The sequence below is a fragment of the Amphiura filiformis genome, chromosome 7, assembly GCF_039555335.1.
Source record: "Amphiura filiformis chromosome 7, Afil_fr2py, whole genome shotgun sequence".
NCBI classification, from domain to species: domain Eukaryota; kingdom Metazoa; phylum Echinodermata; class Ophiuroidea; order Amphilepidida; family Amphiuridae; genus Amphiura; species Amphiura filiformis.
Window position 1 is genome coordinate 38,940,717 of NC_092634.1, and position 22,510 is coordinate 38,963,226.

General features: G+C 36.2%; 2 protein-coding genes and 1 long non-coding RNA gene across 3 annotated transcripts in view; all 3 read left to right on the plus strand.

Annotated features, from left to right (window-relative positions):
* The first annotated feature begins 76 nt into the window (after nt 1-76).
* LOC140156363 (uncharacterized) lies at nt 77-2,603 on the plus strand. The gene is made up of 3 exons (XR_011859536.1): nt 77-523; nt 1,145-1,254; nt 2,417-2,603. It is a non-coding gene; the product is annotated as an uncharacterized lncRNA (long non-coding RNA).
* Nucleotides 2,604-6,917: 4,314 nt separating this feature from the next.
* On the plus strand, nt 6,918-21,966 carry LOC140156364 (uncharacterized). The gene is made up of 6 exons (XM_072179330.1): nt 6,918-7,000; nt 9,385-9,468; nt 11,212-11,547; nt 12,308-12,409; nt 21,029-21,169; nt 21,680-21,966. Exons 1-6 carry the CDS (start codon nt 6,919-6,921, stop codon nt 21,835-21,837), a joined length of 903 nt encoding a protein of 300 aa, XP_072035431.1. The 5' UTR covers nt 6,918; the 3' UTR covers nt 21,838-21,966.
* Nucleotides 21,843-22,510, plus strand: part of LOC140157840 (uncharacterized) — a 32,726-nt gene continuing 32,058 nt past the window's right edge. The window contains exon 1 of the mRNA XM_072181087.1: nt 21,843-22,053. Within this exon, the coding sequence (XP_072037188.1) occupies nt 21,978-22,053 (76 nt within the window). The 5' untranslated portion in view covers nt 21,843-21,977. The remainder of the gene's footprint in view (nt 22,054-22,510) is intronic.

Sequence of the window (22,510 nt, forward strand, 5' to 3'; positions counted from 1 at the left end):
ACTCTTGTCATTTTCAGAATGTAGGCTATAGTTTATGAGTAGTTTTACAATTAATCTACAAATTATTTGGATCTAATGTTGAATTTTGGTGTGCTAGGCTTATCCATTATCAATGGAAACTGATGGGTACCAATCATTTTAGTACAGCTTGTATCATGTGTATTTTGAGCCGACTGTGTTGTATTCTCTGTTACTGTTTTTCTTAAGTGTTAATGATGATTGATAAATATGGATACAGTACAGGCAAGTATTATTTTATCATGAAAAAACTCGTGTCGGTGACATAACCGATTATAAAAATATCAGGTATGTATGATCTAGTTTCTTTTCATTTTTATAATTTGAGATTATGAGGCTAAAGTGACCGTGAAGCGAGTTTTCTTGTGTTTCAGATACTATAGCTCAGCAACCAATATTATTTAACAATCAAACTCCTGAAAGGATGCTGGACTGTACCAGTCAACTATGTATTCCTCTACAAGCTGAGAAGGTAGAGATGTGGTCGAGTTAACAGTATAACAGGGTATGTTCAGGAGGAAACGGAAGAAATACTCATTCTCCGTCAAATATCCACGAACTTAATAAAAAAATAATTAAAAAAAAGCGCAGTGATTTATAGTGCGCTACGCACAAGCACAACGCCTAGACGTTGATCCACAAGCCTCAGCACACTTTACAGATTGTCGCTGACCACTACGGCCTCACATCATTCCATAAACCATTTAACAACAAATCAGGGACTTTGCTGCTACAAGAGCGCATTCCACAAATAACCATCGCAACCAGGATCAGCTCCCCGAGTTTCGTACGGGTTTCAACGAGACAATTAGCAGTAAGTTCCTTGTCCAGGGAATTTCAAGCTAACTCAATTTTTCCATGAGAGCATACTAGGCACCGCCAGGGTTCGAACCCGCAACCTCTCGCACCATAGTCGAACGCCTTAACGATTGAGCTAACTTGACTGCTAATAGTTTGAAAGTTCTTCGGGATTATTTTCCCTTGAAAGATAAATTATTAACACGAAAAATTAATATAAATATCCGTGCATGGTTGATTATAACGTATCTTGCAAATGCTTATAGCACTCCAATTGTCCTTATTATTTAGGTATGTAATCATCATTTTTTTTCATTTTTTTTCACAGCTAGATGTGTCCGTTTTCATACAAATTCAGTCTTGAAAGCAACAGAAGAGCTGGCAACGTAGACAAGCATGTCTCCATACATGTATGCAGGCCCTACTAAAAAAGGAAAAGTAAGAGTAACAAAACAGGGGTAATGCCTTCTTGTCTTGTTGTTTTTTTGTTTTCAAATCCTGTATACGGCCCAGAACGCAGATGTGGCAAACTATTGTTATATATAAGTATGGTGAGATGCATACCGCGGAAGGTATAGACCTTTTTCCCTCTATCCCACAATGCACTATTCCAGGGGGGTATGACGTAGTTCATCAACCTCATAGATCGTGTGCATCCGATGGTCTTTGCCAGGCCTTTGCAATTATTTTGTCTTAATATGGGCATACTGATTCCATATATGCGGATTATCGTAAAGGCCATCGATGTTACTAATTATGCAATTATTGAATACACGAGTGATGCAGTTACGGAGCGATGTAGAACATCTGTGTAAGAGATTTTGTGTTCGTTTTATTTTCAACTCCGAAAAAAAAGTGAAACGGACGCCGGTAAAATATCACTGCGTGTCCCGTCATCAGTTTTTCACCATTAGGTCTATAAAATGTATGTAAAGTTAGGTTTCAATAACAGGAAACTTTTTTGGGTAAATACACCATGTCCATAAGGCATAGAAATGTTGTTTTTTGCCCCGAAAGGTATTAGTGATCGTGGCGCCATTATCATCATTATCGGGGATTCCTTTTTTGTGATGAAGGCACCAGTCGAAATGTCCGTATTCCAGAATGTGATGAACATAACTCTGTACTCCCCCGGGGAGATGATGTATTTGGCGACACTCATACCCCCCTGGAATAGTGCATGATGGGAAAGAGGGAAAAAGGTCTATAGGCATGTTGCCTATGGCGGTCGACAATAAGTAAAGGGGTGTGTTAGCGAACTCAAAAATAGCGCAAATAGCGCGAGCGTAAACAAAAAGAGTTCGCGGGTAAGCGCTGGCAAATTGTACGCTCAGATGAGCGATGTCGTCAGGTCCGAACGCTGTACCAGCGTCAGCGGATTTAAAGTACGCTTAGAGAGCACAAGCATGGAATATTGCAATCTAGGTATTAGTAATCTATGGTGAGGTGATAGTATGAATATATGGACGACATTCAATATTTTCGGCAATTAGATACAATTTAGTGCCATTTTACCTTTCCCAAAACTAATTGTAATCTCTCTATCATAAGTTCCACAAATTCAAATACCTACAAATGTTTAAAATTATGTTCATTTCAGCTCTAACTTAATCGAAAAGCTTTCTTGGAGCAGAAGAGGACTCATGGATCAGCTTCATTCTGGCCACATGTACAATGCATCAGTTTACAGGCAATTCACGCGACTTATTTTTACAGACGCGAATAATAATTTACACTACTCAAAAAGTATCAAAAGGATCAGATATGTTTATTAGCATTTTACAAAACAGAAGTATAAACATTGTAAATCAGATGAATGTTCAAAACACAGTAATAACATTGTAAATCATATAACTGTTCAAAACACAGTAATAAGATTGTAAATCAGATGAATGTTCAAAACAGTAGTAATAACATTGTAAATCATATGAATGTTCAAAACACAGTAATAACATTGTAAATCAGATGAGTGTTCAAAACACAGTAATAACATTGTAAATTATATGAATGTTCAAAACACAGTAATAGCATTGTATATCAGATGAATGTTCAAAACACAGTAATAACATTGTATATCAGATGAATGTTCAAAACACAATAATAACATTGTAAATCAGATGAATGTTCAAAACACAGTAATAACATTGTAAATTAGATGAATGTTCAAAACACAGTAATAACATTGTATATCAGATGAATGTTCAAAACACAGTAATAACATTGTATATCAGATGAATGTTCAAAACAGCAGTAATAACATTGTAGATCACATGAATGTTAAAAACACAGTAATAACATTGTATATTATATGAATGTTAAAAGCACAGTAATAACATTGTATATCAGATGAATGTTCAAAACACAGTAATAATATTGTAAATTATATATATGAATGTTCAAAACAGTAATGACATTGTAAATCATATGGATGTTCAAAACACAGTAATAACATTGCAAATCAGATGAATGTTCAAAACACAGTAATAACATTGTATATCATATCAATTTTCAAAACACAGTAATAGCATTGTAAATCAGATGAATGTTATATTATTCAGCAACCGGTAATAATTGATTAGTTCATGAAGTATGTTTCAATTGTCCAAATTTTGTTATTGACCTAGTAGCTATATCAAAACACAGTAATAACATTGTATATCAGATGAATGTTCAAAACACAGTAATAACATTGTAAATCAGATGAATGTTCAAAACACAGTAATAACATTGTAAATTAGATGAATGTTCAAAACACAGTAATAACATTGTAAATCATATGAATGTTCAAAACACAGTAATAACATTGTAAATCAGATGAGTGTTCAAAACACAGTAATAACATTGTAAATTATATGAATATTCAAATCATAGTAATAACATTGTAAATCAGATGAATGTACAAAACACAGTAATAACGTTGTATATCAGATGAATGTTCAAACCCTGTAATAACATTGTAAATCAGATGAATGTTCAAAACACAGTAATAACATTGTAAATCAGATGAATGTTCAAAACACAGTAATAACATTGTAAATCATATGAATGTTCAAAACACAGTAATAGCATTGTATATCAGATGAATGTTCAAAACACAGTAATAACATTGTATATCAGATGAATGTTCAAAACACAGTAATAACATTGTAAACCAGATGAATGTTCAAAACACAGTAATAACATTGTAAATTAGATGAATGTTCAAAACACAGTAATAACATTGTATATCAGATGAATGTTCAAAACACAGTAATAACATTGTATATCAGATGAATGTTCAAAACAGCAGTAATAACATTGTAGATCACATGAATGTTAAAAACACAGTAATAACATTGTATATTATATGAATGTTAAAAGCACAGTAATAACATTGTATATCAGATGAATGTTCAAAACACAGTAATAATATTGTAAATTATATATATGAATGTTCAAAACAGTAATAACATTGTAAATCATATGGATGTTCAAAACACAGTAATAACATTGCAAATCAGATGAATGTTCAAAACACAGTAATAACATTGTATATCATATCAATTTTCAAAACACAGTAATAGCATTGTAAATCAGATGAATGTTATATTATTCAGCAACCGGTAATAATTGATTAGTTCATGAAGTATGTTTCCATTGTCCAAATTTTGTTATTGACCTAGTAGCTATATCGCTTGGCCGCCTTTGGGACCGGATATGAATTTTCAGAGTATTTTTTCCTCATTCAGACAGGTTTTTGTATCTGTTTTTCGCCCATCCCAAGGTCAATCGAGTTTGTTGCTGTAATATTTTAATATGCATTGATTTCATAATTATCTATTGATACTTGGTATTCTGGATTATATTAATTCCTCAATTTTTTAGTCTCATATTTTGTCCATTCAGTCGTTAAATATATATTTTTTGCGAATGCAATATTTATTCCCAGACTACAGAGTATTATAATATTGGTATCGATAGAGTATTGTACTATTTTAGTACAGATAACAGGGATATTAAATGATTTCGCCAATATGGGCGTATTATAATAGCGTATTTATAAATTAATACAATAATAGGATATTAGTGACTAATTATAATAAATATGATAACATACAATGTACGAAATGCAAAGTTGCGTGTGACCGCACACATTTATGAATAAAACATGAGTAAAACATGAGCATAACAAAATGAAAATTGAATTGTTGTGATATGATTTAGTTTGACGTGCTTGTATAACATATTCACGGTGTATACCACCAATTTTGCGTTCCATGGAAACGCACCTAAAAAGATTATTCCTGTTTTCAGGGCTCCATATCGTCACCCTCATAACAAAACTGCCTAAGTCATTTTTACATGTTTCTCATTTGCAACTCTGATTTTCTGAGTAATAAATCCATAATTATTTAAATTTCCTGCCGCATTCTTCATTAACTTGTGGAATACATCTCCCAGGATACATACTTTTCAGAGTTGTAGGGGTTCCCTTTATACATTTATGGACCTCCAAACATCGTCTTTCGCGTCGCGACACATTTTTTACGCTGGCCCCCTAAATTTCAAATTGCTGCCACGGGAAAACGAAAAAGAGTATGAAGCTCAAATTTTCAAATGTACCACCACACAGAAAAAGAAAAAAAATGAAGAGGTACTGCGTGCACATCCCTGGAGTTGACATGGATTGGCTCACATTCTAAAAACAACAAGTAGTATTCTCAAAATAGCCAATCACAATGGAATCCTGAAAATAAACCATAAAGGTTACTTATGTTGCTGCTTACAGTGTAGAGGGCTGTAATCACTCGTATCCCAGGTTCATTTAGTCACTTTATTGAAGTGCTTTCTAAAACAATTAACTGATGAAAACTACAGACATATATGCTGTCGGTAGGTAGGTAGCCTAGGTAACGAGTCGTTACATGTAGTTTCAACTATTATTTATTAAAATTGAGATAACATAATAATAGAAATAGTATCAACAATAGAGTTAATACTAGTACAACAGTAATTGGTTCAACAAGCTCAAACTTAACACCCGTAACTCTCGTGAAGCAGTCAATGTTGATTTCATGCGATATCGCAGTCGCACTTCAACACCTCCATAAGTGTTGCTTTTCCTCCATATTTGTTGCTTTGTCTGCGTCAACTCGCTCTTTGGGAGAGCGAGTTGGCGCAGCGGTGGTTCCCTCGCCTTGCACCACTGAGGTCCCGGGTTCAAGCCCCGGCCGTGCCCAAGTACTGTATGTGCATGTGGTTTATCCCGATTCCATGCTCGCTCTCGCATGTTTTCTCCGAGGTCTCCGGTTTCCTCCTGCTTTAAAAAAAATCGGTGATTAGTTGTTTGGTTATCAAAAACTTCCTTAACCCAATGGAATTTGGGGAGCTGCACAGACAATTGATGGATGTTACAATTTAAGTGCGGATAGGTCTGCGCCAGGTTCGGCTGCAACTGACCTAGATGAGGCGATCTGATTGTGATGATTCACCATGGTAGCGAAATTACAGCGCTTTGAATCCTTCAAGGTCTGGAAGAGGGCGCTATATATAAATCCGATTTTTTTTTCATATGGTCCACTTTGATGTTTCAACGGCTCCAACCTTTGTCCTTTAGGCGTAGAACTCCTTATGTCTGAGTAACAAAACAATGAGCAGCTTTGAATTTTGACCACTGCATAAAATGTGACTTTAAAAATCGTGAATTGCCCAGGGATGACAATTCTAAACCCCTCCCCGTCAAAACCACTTTAAATGGCAAAACCATTAAACCTTAGTTTGCAGCCGGACTATATGTTGGTAGTTGCTTTCTCCAAGGCAATGAATGTATCGATTATTTCTGTTGCATTCAAGCAGAGGCTCGGAAAGAGCATTTTTTATTTGACCTAGAAACTTAATATTTAACTAAAAATGGTGTTAACTCAGAATTGTGTTTTTATTCAATATGTATCGATCGAGCCAATTATCGCCTCATTAAAAATTCTGCTCATAACAAAAGAGCGTGACCATTAGCTTCTCAGTGTTTTGCCCTTTCAATTCTAAAATCGATGCCACTGGTCTGAAATTTCGTATAAAAAGAGGAAAACCTCGATGATGTGTTCAACACGACCGAAGGTGCCAAGCATGGCGCGTCCGGGGGAGCGTCAATGGTCATGGACGTTTAGGCTAATCATTGCGATTTCTGTTTTACAACCATGCAGGAGCGGTAAGTATGATTCTTTCGTGATATTTGGAAATATTTTCTCCTTTTAGTTGGTACCACACCCCTTGATAAATTTGTGACTATTTTTGCATTTTTCTCAAAAAATAAGAAAACATTGGTAACAAAGGTTATCTATATTATAGGGGCAAGGAATCCAGTTACTACACTGGAATTTCAGTGACTCAAGATAAGCGGTACGTCATTTATGATAAGAAAAGAGCTACCGCTAGAATGTATCTCATTTCTTAACATATAAGTAATTGGATTCCTTGCCCCTATAATGTACATAACATCAGTGTGTAGTTAATATTTAAGCAAAATGCAACATTAAATACAAAATTTATCAGGGGTGTAGTACCACATTAAAACTAAAGTTATGAAATATATTTGACTGTAGGAATATTAATTTTGTTTAATCTGATAATTTATAAAGATTGCAAAACCAATTGAGTATAGGAAAACCTTGGAGCTTTGACAAGGTTGTTCGAAACTTACAAGTTACATAATTTAAGTAACACAAAGAGTATTGCAGTTAATTCGTCTCTTTCAAGAAATAATTTGTAACTTGTATATCACGAATTTATACTCTCAAATCTGACGCAAGTGTGATTGTTTATAAATTGCTTAAAATTGCTTAATAAAGCAATATTTTAAAACTCATAGCGAGACCAATAAATATTGGGCGTAAAGCCTCTAATTTTAGCATTATTATGTGTTTGATCCAATATTTTCACACACTTGGATTCATCAAAACATAATAATGAGGAATATTGAGTTTCGAGAATAAATGATTAGACTTATACCACATGAGGAAAGAATTTTATTTATTTGTTATTTATTTATTTACTTATTTATTATTTATTTATTTATTTTTATTTTTTTTTATTTATTTATTTATTTTTTATTTTTTATTTATGTGAATGAATGTGTGTAAATGATCGTAAGTGATGATATGCCGTGAAACTATTGGTAACGGTTGCCTTACCAGAGGTCTATACTTTGAATTAGTTTCTTATTAATTAATGTATTAATTTATTTATTTATTAATTAATTAATTAATTAATTAATTAATTAATTTATTTATTTATTTATTTATTTATTTATTTATTTATTTATTTATTTATTTATTTATTTATTTATTATTATTGTACAAATGAAATTACCACATCGCAATACAAATTTGTTTCGTATGGATGGTTTCACCCATCCACACTCGTCAGTTGCAATGTGTAAAACGACAAAGAATATGTCTTGAGTTTTGATGCGAGCGCAAGAGGAATTAACGCAACTGCGTATCTTAAAGTTGCGCAATACAATACGCGTCTTAAGTGCGTATCCATGTCTGGGCCTACTTATTGTTAAACATGCTAGTAAAAGAGCGACTTATTTATAGTTACACAGTAACATGCAGCAACTTATATCAGGACACAACAAATATGTGCTGCAATCTACGAAAACATCTTTGGCTTCGACACAAAACACCACTAATTGCAACTGCAAAAACAAATTGTGCCCTCTTGATGGAAATTGCCTGATATCGGGAGTAATATACCAAGCGACGGTCACAAGGGCAGACAACCGCAAGGAAGAGACATATGTTGGACTTACAGAAGGCCCATTTAAAACAAGATTCAATGTCCATAACAGTACCTTCAAAAATGTAAATCAAAGATACGCCACCGCTCTGAGCAATTACATCTGGAACCTTAATGATAAGAAAGTATCATATTCCATCAAATGGAAAATTATTGCTCGAAGTAAATCGTACTAAAAAAAAAAAAAAAAATGCAATCTATGCATTACTGAGAAATACTTTATTATAACTAAACCACAAATGTCAACCTTGAACCACAGAAACGAACTAGCAAGTGGCTGCAGGCATAGAAAAAAACATTTACTGTGTAACTATAAATAAGTCGCTCTTTTACTAGCATGTTTAACAATAAGTAGGCCCAGACATGGATACGCACTTAAGACGCGTATTGTATTGCGCAACTTTAAGATACGCAGTTGCGTTAATTCCTCTTGCGCGCGCATCAAAACTCAAGACATATTCTTTGTCATTTTACACATTGCAACTGACGAGTGTGGATGGGTGAAACCATCCATACGAAACAAATTTGTGTTGCGATGTGGTAATTTCATTTGTACAATAATAATATATTTCGCTCCTATATTTTATAGTTGAGCACTGTATCTAGTGATGGTTTCACTATAATTTTTTTTATATTTTATTTATTTATTTATTTATTTATTTATTTATTTATTTATTTATTTATTTATTTATTTATTAAGATTCAATAACAAATATTTGTGTTGAATCGACTATTCAACGTCGAATATGGAGACTGTTAATCGCCCTTAACAAAAACTGTTTATCTCGACAGAATTTCTCGATCTTAATGGATACTCGTCAACGGAGAGTAAAGGAAACGATAATGATTCTGGTTCACAAACATATGTATCCCAATGTAAGTAAACAAACTGGATATTGTTAACTTTACGTTTTCTCGAAGTCAATTTGTAATAATATACAGGGTGTCCCAAAAAAAGAGGCCACTCATTGCTTCCCCTTTTTCTCCTATTTCTGGAAAGTTGATTAAATATATTTTGGTATGTAAAGAAACCTTTAATCGTTAGCTTTAATAAACCAACACAATTATTTCAATCGGCTCACAACTTTTGAAGATATGCCTTTTGAATAAAAGTACTTCGTTTTTCACTCTGTCCACGGATAGCAAACAGAGTGGTTGGGATGGCTCATGCTGTGGAGTGGCCTGTACGATCACCAGACCTCACACCACTTGATTTTTTTCCTGTGTGGCAAAATCCAAGATATTCGCAAACGTATTACTGAATGCATTCGCAAGTATCCGGCGCACAAGGATGGTACGCAACGCAATTGATGCAATGAGGACCAGGGCTGAAACCTGTATTCGCCAAGGACGCAACCAGGTAGAGGGCAGAGCAGCACAGTAAACTCACTTCAGAAGAACTAAAGACAAACCAAACAGCCTTTTAGGGCTACCTTTTATCCTAAAAAGAGAAATGGCTTATGTTTTAAATTTAAAAAAAAGAAAGCAAGAAACAACAAAGTAAGAAAGTAAGAAACATAATAAAACAAAAAGGCATAAATAACCAAGAAAAAATAAGTAATTATTAAAATTATTACAAATAAATAAATTTCCTTATAAATTATAAGGGCTATATTCAATCTCATTAACTGCCTTTAAGACATAGTTAAATGGACATATTTTGTACATTTTCTACGTTCATTTCATACGTGCTGAAGCTTCAATACTGACTAAATAATCGTCTTCGCGCTCCATCACAGGCGAGTTATCTTGAATTAGTGCGATCCCGGCGTTTGAGAATCGCAACCTGTCTAACATTTTACATTCGTAATATCAAATCAGACTGAACAAACTATACACTCTAAATACAACAAAACACAATTAAAATAGAAATAAGCATGTCATAATTCATGCTAATACAAATGATAAGAGTGTTCGTAAACATGGTAAATGGAATCAAGTTTGAAAACGATGACGACACAAAGCATATGTTTCTTCTTTGGGGCTTCTTTTACCTTTGTAACTTTTTTTTATATTTTCATATTTGAACCATTTTAAAAATATTTTAGAACTTCAGGATTTGATTCTGCATTTGAACATTATTTTTTATTTTGTTTTCGCAAATATGAATTTGTATTTCCAATAGTCTCTGAATTCAAGGCTACGGTGAATTTGGCTGCACAATGTGCGAAATTGGCTGCACAATGTGCAAAATTGGATGCACAATGTGCAAAATTGGATGCACTATTTAGAAATCGAGAATGTAAGCGTTCATTCAATTCCGCGCGAATGAATGACGTTTATACTTAACTGAACGACCAAAGTTCGATATTGAACGGGAAAACCTATAATATAGATTAAATTTACTGAATTCAATGTTTTTAACTATGTTGAAACAAATTCAAATAATAGATGTATTACTAGCCCGCAGTGCTCTGATTGAAAATCTCGGGCCTTGTGTGGTCATTTTACGTGCACGTACTAATATTTTACATCTTATTCCAAATTGAAACAGCAGCTCCAATTGACAATACTGGTTATTTGGGATATCCTGTGATTATTTGCTAGTAATAATGATGTTTTGAGAGTAATTGAGAGTTTTGAGAGTAATATTTGCTTAAAATTTGTATATTTTCACAGACAACGGTTCGCCGTGGACTGTACAATTGGGACAGGACACTTGCGTTCAGGGGGTGCATCTAACCACATCGATTGTCAATTATGGAGGAGGTGTTTGCAGTTTAGAAGTCGGGTCTACCGAGTGTTTTTCATACACTAGCGGAAGCTACAGCAGTCCTACTCTTGTAAATTGCGGTAGTGTTATTTGTGGGTCAACCGTGACGTTAACTTGTGCAACTAATAAAATGTATGTGATACTGAAAGAAATTGATTTGGAAGTTGCCGGTAGCTCTATTATCACAACAGCTGCAACTGGTACGACAGTAGAGCCTGCACCGTTTTATTACTCTGAATCAGGTAGGCTACTGGGTTATAAAGGGGATCGGGTTTTAAACATCTTAACAGCCTGGGGACGCACCATTAGATTTCACATTGAGGGATGGAATTTTTTGGGAAAACCTGTCACTAAATGAGCACAAAAAAGGTCACTGTCAATGAAAAACCTTAACTGTGAGTAATATGCCTAAATAACAAATTAAATAGTAAAACGGGTCAAATACTAGTGCATTGATGAACATCAAAATTCCAGTCACTGGACGTACACTTCTAACTTTTACAAGCGACGTACATGAGGGCCTGACACTGTCCTATTCGCTTAGCGAGTACTAGTCACACCTTATTGTATTTTAACCATTCGCTTTTGTATGGAACGGGTACCACAGGATTATTAATGTAGACACTAAAATAACACCATAGTGTGTTACACGTTTATGTTTCTACTTTACACGTAAAAGTATTACAGATATTACATTGTATACGATATAAAACTAAAACACGTTTATAGAAGTTTTTAAACACTTTAATAACACATTGTTAATATCTTTGATAGAATTTTCCCATCATATTTTCAAATATTAAATAGGGCCACCTTTTTCATGATTTGATATGGGAATATCACATTCCAAGAATTGCAAAATGCACTTGTATTTCGGAAAACATACCCTAGTCGTTGAATCAACTTTACTTTGCCTTCCAAATATAGAAAAGTGACTTTTTTATCCTCAGTTGTTGTTTGTTTGTTTATTTGTTTGTTTTGACGATTTTTTTTTCAATTCAGAAACTCTCCAATATGCCGACTGCGCTGAAGTACAAACAGCCGATTCCGCGGTTATCGAGGCGGTAGGTTACCCTTTCTTCTGTTCTGACGTCACTTATCTCGGTAAGTAAATTCTGTTGAAGTGAAGTTTAGCGTTCTCGAACAAGAAAACTAGCGCAGTGCTTTCCATTGATTGTTACATTAAAACTAGGGTCGTGCTGTCATTGATTAGAACATAAAATTGCAACTTTTGATTTAATTCCTTCCTTTTTTAGATCATCGTTTCTTTAATTCTCGGCCAATTATAACAAAATGAGGTCTTAAATCAGACCCAATGAACAGGCATTAGCTGCTTGTTGGTACTTTTATTCTTTTGCACTGTATGATAACAGTATTGCAATTACTGAAAAAATAAGAACGATAGTCCCATTCCTTATTGTTGCTGTCCAATACCGATACCAAAATCAAAATCCTACACTTCTCATTCTTCTGTACTTCAAAACAACTCTTCCCCCAAAACTATTTCTGTCGATGACCATAATCCTTGTATTGAGACTCTTCTTAGGTCTTTATCATGTGAATATCGTATCTGATTGCTATACCTAATGCACACAGGGAAATTATTGTTGAATTTTGTTAAGCTAAGTATATATGAATACTATTTTTACACCATCCCGCTCTCTAACCAAAAAAGGTCTTAAGTTTAATACCCAGTTATTAAGCCGTATTGTTTTTCAGTTAACATGGAAACACGTAACACAAATACGGTCTGCTTTTAGAAAAAATAAGGGCGCCAAAAAGATCCATACATAGCTTGAATTTTTAATCATGTAAAGTACCACAGATGGTATTATACACGCCATTTCTGTTGTAGATACGTACATTGACTTTTGTATTTAAATGAAAAAAACCCATTAAGGGCTGGGGTATGAGCGACCTTGAAGTTCCGGTATCTGGAGAGGGGAAGCAATGAGTTACCCCAAATCACAGCGGCAGGTAGTGACTGGGCCGCCGAGTGCTAATATATATTTATTTTGGAAGGTTCGTGTTGGTTTTAAATTTTGGGGCGTTTTTCCAAAATTTGATATTTTTGGTCATATTTCAAAAAGCGACATGCCAAAGACAACTCTTTGGGCACATAGTTTGTTATTGTTATTGCAGTTCTTTTCCACATACCTACGTTAACATTCGATTGGGTGATTTACTAATATTATATATTTTATGACTGCAATTAGGCGTTTTCAATGCGTTTTACACGTATCATGAAATTAACGCAAATATCTAGTCACGCTGCTTTTAGAAATTTTACCTGATCGTCGGCTTTTGCAGGCAACAGAATGCAGATTGGCTCACGATAGATGTCGTATTCCTCTATGTGGTTCACTCATTGATAAAATGAGTTTGCATTCCTGTAACAACACACACATTGCCGTCTGGAAACCGGGTCTGGTACTGATTTTGGGACAGCCAATAGACTTCAGCGCCGTATCAAATCTCATAAAAACCACACGACTGACGACTATGTGTTTATGTTTCCCGCACGAAAGCTTGTGTCTACATCTATTAATATACTTCTTTGCAAACGTTGACCTTTGACCATTCTTTGTATAACGCCCTGATATGACCTTGATATGTTCGCTTGATTGGGTACGTTATAGCATCCATTTCATTGAGGTGTTAGGACTTGGTCCATGATAGGCCTACGTCGGTTTATTATTGATTGTTGATAACTTGACAACTTGATTGATTGATCGATTGATAGTCATTTCACATTATATTCCTAGTTTATAGGCCAATTTGAATAACATCGTACATTAGATAAATAGACCTATCAGTATTGATTTATTCTATTCAGCAATATCAAGGATTACTATCAAACTTCTCATAGCTGATCGTCAGTTGTCTCAGTGGTAACGCAGTAGGTTTTACAACACCGAGGTCCCGGGTTCGATTCCCACCTCTGCCTATTTTTTGCAAGGCTGAGAAAAAAATGAAATTTCTGGACTGCAAACTTATTTGGCGCGCGATCTGAGCTGGTCCTTTTCTGGTGGCTGTGTCTGTTACAGGCACACTCCCTCTGCATCCAAACCAGGTTCACGCTCATTACACCTCCCTTAAGAGCAGAATAGCACATCAAATCAATATCATATTTAGCTCTTTGTTTACTTGTTGTATCTAACTATATATATGTGTTATTCGCTAAATACGCGCTGCTTAAACGCGAATAAAACATTTTCTAACGCGCTTGCGCCACATGTTATATATACAAACATTGAAATCCTTGTACTGGGGAGTCGTCTTACCGCAGCAGCTAAGGGCCGGAGTCTATAAAACGTACTAGGCCTGACTTTATTGTAGGCCTCCTTATTACCGAATCAAATCAAATCTGAAAACTTACCCACTTCTGGAAAATTTACCGATCTAGCTGTTATGAGCGAAAGACATCAAGTGACAACGCCTAGATTCTTTCCGAATCACCTTACATGCCTGAGTGAACAAACTCTGAAACGCCTTTGTTAATTGATAACAATTACGCTATCAATAAATGCTTACTCATGTATGCTTCATCTCTGTATAGAAAATACATTTATTCGCTAAATACGCGCTGCTTAAACGCGAATAAAACATTTTCTAACGCGCTTGCGCCACATGTTATATATACAAACATTGAAATCCTTGTACTGGGGAGTCGTCTTACCGCAGCAGCTAAGGGCTAGCTCCCCTTCATAAGTGTATCAAAGAACGGGAAAATCAGGAGAAAACATTAGGATGCTCAACATTTTATTATTAACACTATCAAGAATCAATTATTGACTTGCCAAAAATATAGTCATGATACAAATGCTTATTGCTCATTTTAGATTATACAAACATAATAACAACCATCATTAAATGCCTAAATTGAGAGACACAGATTTTCTGACATCGTCAGAATCTTGAATGTAGCCATCTTTAGCGTTCTCTGAACGCCATCTTCCATGCTTTTTAAAAAGCCTATCTGGGACGCCCAAGTTAGCCGCAGCCGTAGCACCTCCTGCTCTTAAACTATGAAGAGAGAACTTTTTGGGATCCTCTCCTATCTTCTTTATAGCATCACGGAATACTTCGCGCGCTCTTGTGTATGAAAGTTGTTTGTTCCTAAGCTTAAACGAGGATGATTTCTTGCAAAAAGAAAGCCCACAAAAAATAAATTGATCAGATAATTCATTCTCCAGTAACCCTGATAACTGTAAGAACCGCGTCACCATAGCTACCGGACAAGTTACTTTCCCAGTAGCCGATATGATAACCCACGCACCTTGTCTGTATATATCCGTTTTACTTTTCTCCACGAAAATATGAGCAAATTCTTCATGCAATTGAATGTCACATCTTTTAATATTTACCAGTTCACTAAACCTAAAAAAACCCGCGTATCCCAATAAGCACAACGTACTGACGCGGAGATCCAGCAATGACGCGGAAGGATATGCAAATTGTGAACAAATCTTTAGAAGCATAGAAGCAGAGACTGGGGATTTTTTGACAACTGGTTTTGATAGAATTCTCTTTAAACCTTCAACAACTAAATGCAAGAATTTTGAATCGCAAGGATTATCGTGATTAGCAATATCATGTCTCCACTTAATACCGTAAAACGCTGCCTCTATTCTTGAAAACGGTGCTTCTTCTTGAAACATTGAAACTAAATAACTTGCGACATGTTCAGTATTGCTCGGGAGTGATGGAAAACCTCTGTTTCTTGTCCATTTTTCCCAGGAATCAAACGCCGCATTGTACTTGGAAGATGTAGAAGTAGCTCTCGAAGACTGTAACACATGGTTTAGAACACTTTGAAAATCGTTTGGAATGTTAGGAGATGCCATGTTCGTACTATTCTTACTCATAGGTGCTTTGGGTTGAACGTAAACTGAAATAGCAAAAAACAAAAACAACAAGGCCGTTGGCTATGCAATCGCATCTTAAAGCCAAAACAGATACGGGTCCAATTTAATTGTAAAAACCCATATTCTATATACATATAATTATATTCCTTTGCAATTATGGCTTTTTATATTATTCCAGTGACTTATCTCTTACACCAGTCACAATATACCTAGCCCAGTGGCTACTTTCTTTACAATTTTTTCCCAGCGACTAACCCATCGCCTGGCCCATTGGCCTTAATGCCCATTGGCAATTTGTCCATCGAACTACCCATCACCCAATGGTGATGTTCATGCTTCACGACATTTATAATTGTCATCAGATGCAATTTATCTAGCATCTAGCCTAATTACCATAACTGGTGCTTGAAATGTGTCTGACCCAAACAATGAGCGGTTGTTACAACCATGAATAAACACACCACGAGAATCTGTAATCTCAAACACACTTGATACTATATATCTCACACTACTATATCTGGAGAAAAGAATGGGCCAGAATGAAGAAGATGGCCATACAGGGATCACCAAAGTACCTACTGCTTTGGAAGAAACAAAAAAAAAAATAGCTTTTGTGACGAGAGCTAACGGGGGAACTATCCAGTTGTTTTCTCCTTCCCAAGATAAAGAAAAAGCATCGACTCTATCTGACCCTCGGCACCAGAACCTAGAATTGAACTTAGGTAGTTTTGAGTTCATTTCATCGGCAAAACGATCTACTGTGTGAGGACCATAAATGTTATCAACAAAAGAGAAAAACGCCGATGACACGCCCCAGTCGTCCCAGTCTACAAATCTACTGATCTCATCTGCCAATTGATTCTCTTCTCTCGGTATCCACTGTACATCCAACGTCACTGCCCGATCTCTACAAAAATTGTGAATAGCTAGACTCAAAACATGTAATTTCAAATTCATGGATCCAGATTGGTATATAGAAACTGCATTCTTATAATCTGAAAAAACTTTGACAGAACTGGAAGTGATCCTTGAAAAAAGAAATCAAAGCATAAAGAATGGCATGCAACTCTCTCCAAGTAGAACTCTCCAATATTTCAGTGTCGTCCCAGGTCCGATTACTGATGACGTCAGAACCTAAAATGAAAGCTCCGCATCCTGTACTACTGGCGTCACTAAACACAAAGGTATGTGGAACAAGATACTTAGCAAAATCACGCTTAACTGGAATTTTGAACTTGGACTTCCAGAAAAACAACTCGTTAATACTCAAACTACTGGAAGGAATATTAAAAAGATCATCCCATGATGTTCTCTTAATAATTTCGTGATGCAGAAACCTTGTCATAAGCTTGGTGGTATTACCTAAAACAGGAAAGGTTGAAACAATCTTGCCAGTGACTGATGCTAACTTCCTGGCAGATGTTTTAGGCAGAGAAGAAATCAAGGAATTGATTGACTCGATAATATCCTGAATCCGACTATGAGATATCTGCAGATATCCATCTTTACTATTCCACAGCAACCCGAGCCATTGCAACTGCTGTGTGGGAACCCAAACAGATTTTTCGCAATTTGGAACAAGACCAGCGCTAATCAGATCTGACTTCACTTTCTTAGCAATAATAGAACATGATTCTTCATCTGGAACCCGACACCAACCGTCATCTAAATATAAAACAAGGAAAAACCCCAACTTTCTCCAGTGTTTTACCAATGGTCTCAAAGTTTTTGTGAAGACATAGGGAGCCGATGTTAACCTGAATGGGAGAACGGTGAAGGTATAGAATCTCATTTTACCATTGAGAAACCACGAGAACCCTAAATATTGTTGATGAGGGGGGAATATATCTATATGGTGGTAACCGGACTTCAAATCAAATGAAAATAAAAAATCTCCTTTTGAAATATAACTAAGAGCAGTCTGCCAATCATCAAATTTCACTTTATCTTTCCAAATATGGACATTCACATGCCTTAAGTCTAAGATTAATCTAAGTTTTCCCGATTTCTGCACGGAAACAGACAGTGGATTAACTACAGTCGGTTTACTATTAACTTCCACTGCTAACCCTGCACTTACTAATTCTGAAATAGCTTTAGAAACAAATTCTGCATGAGCTATGGAAGACTTATTGTTCTTAAGAACTACGGATGTTGGTAATGAAATAAGTGGAAGTTTGTATCCTTGCTCAATAATACTTATTACAAATTCATTTGCACCAATTGAGCGCCAAAATTGAACAGACGTTTTGAGTCTTCCTTTAATGAAAGGATCAGAAGTACCCGCTTCGTAATCATAATAATTCTTCATCATGTCATCAAAGTCCAAAAATATGGAAGTTCCGGTAGATTAATGATATCAGAGGCGTTGAAAACCGATGTTCTTGGAAGATCTATAAACAAGGCAAGAAAAAAGAAACAAAAAATATTTCCTATGCCAACTTTTTATATAGGCATAGACTACTTGCCGCGTCAGCGACCACACCCACACTGGTATGCTTTCTTTAAAAGGCCATCGCCCATATACAATAACGATCATCAAGACCATTAGGCCTACATGATAATATATCCATCATGGATCAATTATTTTATCATTACCATATCAATTCATGCCAGTGCAAATTTCATATTTTAATTAAAAACTAACCTGTTGTCCTTTGCAGAGATTTCTGAAAATCAGTGGTTGATGACTGGGGGGCCAGTAGGTGGAGGGTGGGTGCCACTGGGTCGCTTGAACGGACAATTTGCTCTGAAATGCCCTGGTCGCCCACATCCAAAACAGTTACCGGAGCTTTGCGGTGAGAATCCAATTCCAAAACTGCGTCTGTTGAATTGGTTAGAGCCGCGAAAAAAATCAGTAGAAGTAGCCGCCATGTTGGATTTGAAATTTGGGTCTTGAGCACGGCGCTTGGACGAATCTGATTTTTGACGAATTTGGCGTTTTTACGAGCTGCCCCACGATTCTGTGCTGACCGTATACGCTTGTCATCTTCGCTATCTGACGCAAGGTCATCCTCTTCGTATTCTTCTACCGCCAACCAGCCCCGTCACTCTTGTCTGCGAGACGAATCAGCTTATTTCTGTGTTTAATACTCGCCGCAGCCTGTTTCAGCACTTCTTTTGCTTCACCCACTTTATTCTTCTCAAGAAATACGCTCGCTTCTTCAACTTTATCTCCTACCTCAGTATTGAACCGCCATTGTTTCTTGTTGCTTTTATAATTAAATTCCGGTTCTGGCGTTTGTAGCTTTTCCACTTTTTCCCTGGTCAGCGAACTTTGATCCGTAATTTCCTTGCGAAAACTATCCAGTTTGCCTTCAAAGTAAGACTTGAAATTGTCCAACAATCCTGCGAATTCTTGTGTAGAACCAGTAGGTTTACTCTTGGCCCCTTGGCTTGGTCCCGATTCCTCCTCGGACATAGTAATTAATAACCGATGAACAACTGACTGCCACGAATCGAACAAGCATACACGCACAAGGACAATACTCCGTACCGATCTAGCTGTTATGAGCGAAAGACATCAAGTGACAACGCCTAGATTCTTTCCGAATCACCTTACATGCCTGAGTGAACAAACTCTGAAACGCCTTTGTTAATTGATAACAATTACGCTATCAATAAATGCTTACTCATGTATGCTTCATCTCTGTATAGAAAATACATTTGTTTGTTGTCCACTCTGCATACCATTGAGTGTTTAACTTGATACCCCACATCAAGTTAGTGAATCTTGTTTTTTTCTGTTGTATATTCGTTTTTATTTTCGTACAAATACTTGTATTCATGTGACCCGGTCCCCTAACACCCAACAACAATAATGCCACCAAATATATGTAATCCATTCATTGGCAGACCGGGAGTCAGTCCAGTATAATGGCCATATTTTTCCAGTTTTAGCCATTTAAATTAAATACTGTGAAATATTACGGCTAAAAGGTGTTTTGATTGCATTTTGTAGCCAAAACGTGTCGAAAGTCGGGTAACCCGCTTGTTCGCACCATCCTGCGAATGGTAACGAGCTTTGGCCAAAATTACATTGATCATTTCATAGCGAGCGTATAGAGAGTTCCCGTGTTTTGGGTTACCCGCCATCTTGGAGGGAAACCTAAACTCCGTTTACAATTTTCAGAATACCAACACTCGCGCAATAATTAGCAAATGTTATTTTGTAGAATGTAGCACCAATAGGGTCATTGACCAAATCAAAGGAATGAGGAATACGGCGGTTCGAATCACGTTATAAACACTATTGTAGTCCGTTCCGCTTGAAAACACGGGAACTCTCTATAGAAGGATTTATTTATGTTGGTCCTGTGTCTCTTGAGTTATGTTGTAAAGAGGCCTGTAACCTCTACAAAACGTATATAACTCATTAACAACAATAAACTAGAAGTGTAGTGGTCTTGCAACCAAAAAGACAGCTATTTCGTCTCGGGCCGGAAGTGACCCCTTAATGACCTTTGCCCTTTGTGAACACCCATTGGCTATTGCCAATGCATGTGTGCAAGTGGCGTCACCTTGCTATGATATCGTGTTTGTGGTAGAAAATGCATTTTGAAGGTATTTCGTCTCAGGCCGGAAGTGACCCCTTAATGACCACTGGCTAATGTCAATTCATGTAAGCAAGTGACGTCACTATGCTCTCTTGTTTTTGGCAGAAGAGGTATTTTAAAGGTATTTCGATTCGGACCAGAAGTAACCCCTTAATGACCTTTGCCCCAAATCTGTGAACAACAATAATAATGTGATTCATTATCAATAATCTTTTTAGCTGCCTCGACCAACAATACATAGTCAACCCTTAATCACATTTCACAAATTATAGCGATTATTGTCACATTTCATTTTCTAGGCTACAAATCCTGCGCTGAGATTTTGCTAGCTGGTCATCAAGAAACCGGATATTACGAGATTGATCCGGATGGGATCGGCTCAGGGGTAGAAAGCTTTCTGGTATTCTGTGATATGTGCACAATGACCAGCGTTATATCAGGTAAATAATTAAAGAATTGAGGTATTTATTTCAAATAGCTTATATCTCCATCTATTTACTTATCGTATCACAAAATAACAAGGGCGATACGGTTATTTTACTTAGAAAAAAGAGGCTGAATGCCGAGTCGTTTAGCGCTAAAATAATGGTATTGCGTATTACTAAGAGATGTTAAATAACGATGTGACTACATGTGTTAAAGTCTATGAATCTGCGTATCATATAGATCTTTCAATCATAGGTTGAAATCAGGTTGATGACTGATGAAATGATTCGACACCAACATGTCAACCTGTGCACGCTGGGATTGGTCCGTTTTGAAAAGAGCAATAATATTTTTTTAAACTCTGTTCCTTATTTCTTGCAGTGGTTAAGTCCAACACCCTTTTCCCAGACCTCTAAGATCGTTTATCTATTATAGTTGGTTTACCTTCTCGAACTTTTATACTGAATTGATTTGATTTGATTCTATTCCATTTTATGTATTTATTTATTTGCTCCATATTTCAGAATGCCCTGTTGATTACTTGACATTTGAAAACTCCTGTTATAAGATCTCCACTTCTACCCGCTCAAGAAGTTCTGCCTCCAGTGATTGTACTGCAGCGAATAGTCATCTAGTCGATATAACATCTCAAGAAGAACAAGACTTTTGGTCGGACAATTAAACTCACAAGGGGATGGTAGTGCGTGGATAGGACTCTCGTCACAAAATACCAACGACCCATTGTACTGGACGGATAGCTCACCACTTGATTTCGAAGCATGGGATAGTGATGGTAGAGAGGAGGGTGGCACGTGCATTCGGATGAGTAAATGGAGTAATTACGAATGGGATGATAGAACCTGCAGTAAGGTTTACAGATTTTTTTGCGAGTTTGAATGTAAGTTATTGTTATATTATTATATTATTACGTGGCGGGAAAATTAAATTTCCAAGGGTCTGGCGAGGCGTGGATAGGACTCTCGTCACAAAATAACGACGACCCATTGTACTGGACAGACGAGTCACCACTTGATTACGAAGCATGGGATAGTCATTGTAGAGATAACGGTGGCACGTGTATTCGGATGAATGACGGCAGCAATTACAGATGGGGGGGTAAATCATGCAGTACGAATTACAGATTTGTGTGCGAGTTTGAATATAAGTTGTTTTATCATTATGCTCTCAATCAACATAGTAATGCTAACTATGAATGCACCAGCAAAGTGACCTCAAGGTTGTGGTGTCAAGGTATTGTACCTAAAACAGTCAGAGGTCATAATATGAGTGTGTGCTAAACTGGGCTCAAAAAGAAACGTATAATTTTTCACAAGGTCATATCTTAAAATCCTGTC

Excerpts from the sequence above, each read along its gene's own strand:
- LOC140156364 (XM_072179330.1), top strand. The coding sequence starts at position 6,919 with ATGGCGCGTCCGGGGGAGCGTCAATGGTCATGGACGTTTAGGCTAATC. Across the intron at positions 9,469-11,211 it reads ACAAACATATGTATCCCAAT|ACAACGGTTCGCCGTGGACT; the intron begins GTAAGTAAACAA and ends ATATTTTCACAG. Across the intron at positions 12,410-21,028 it reads TTCTGACGTCACTTATCTCG|GCTACAAATCCTGCGCTGAG; the intron begins GTAAGTAAATTC and ends TTCATTTTCTAG.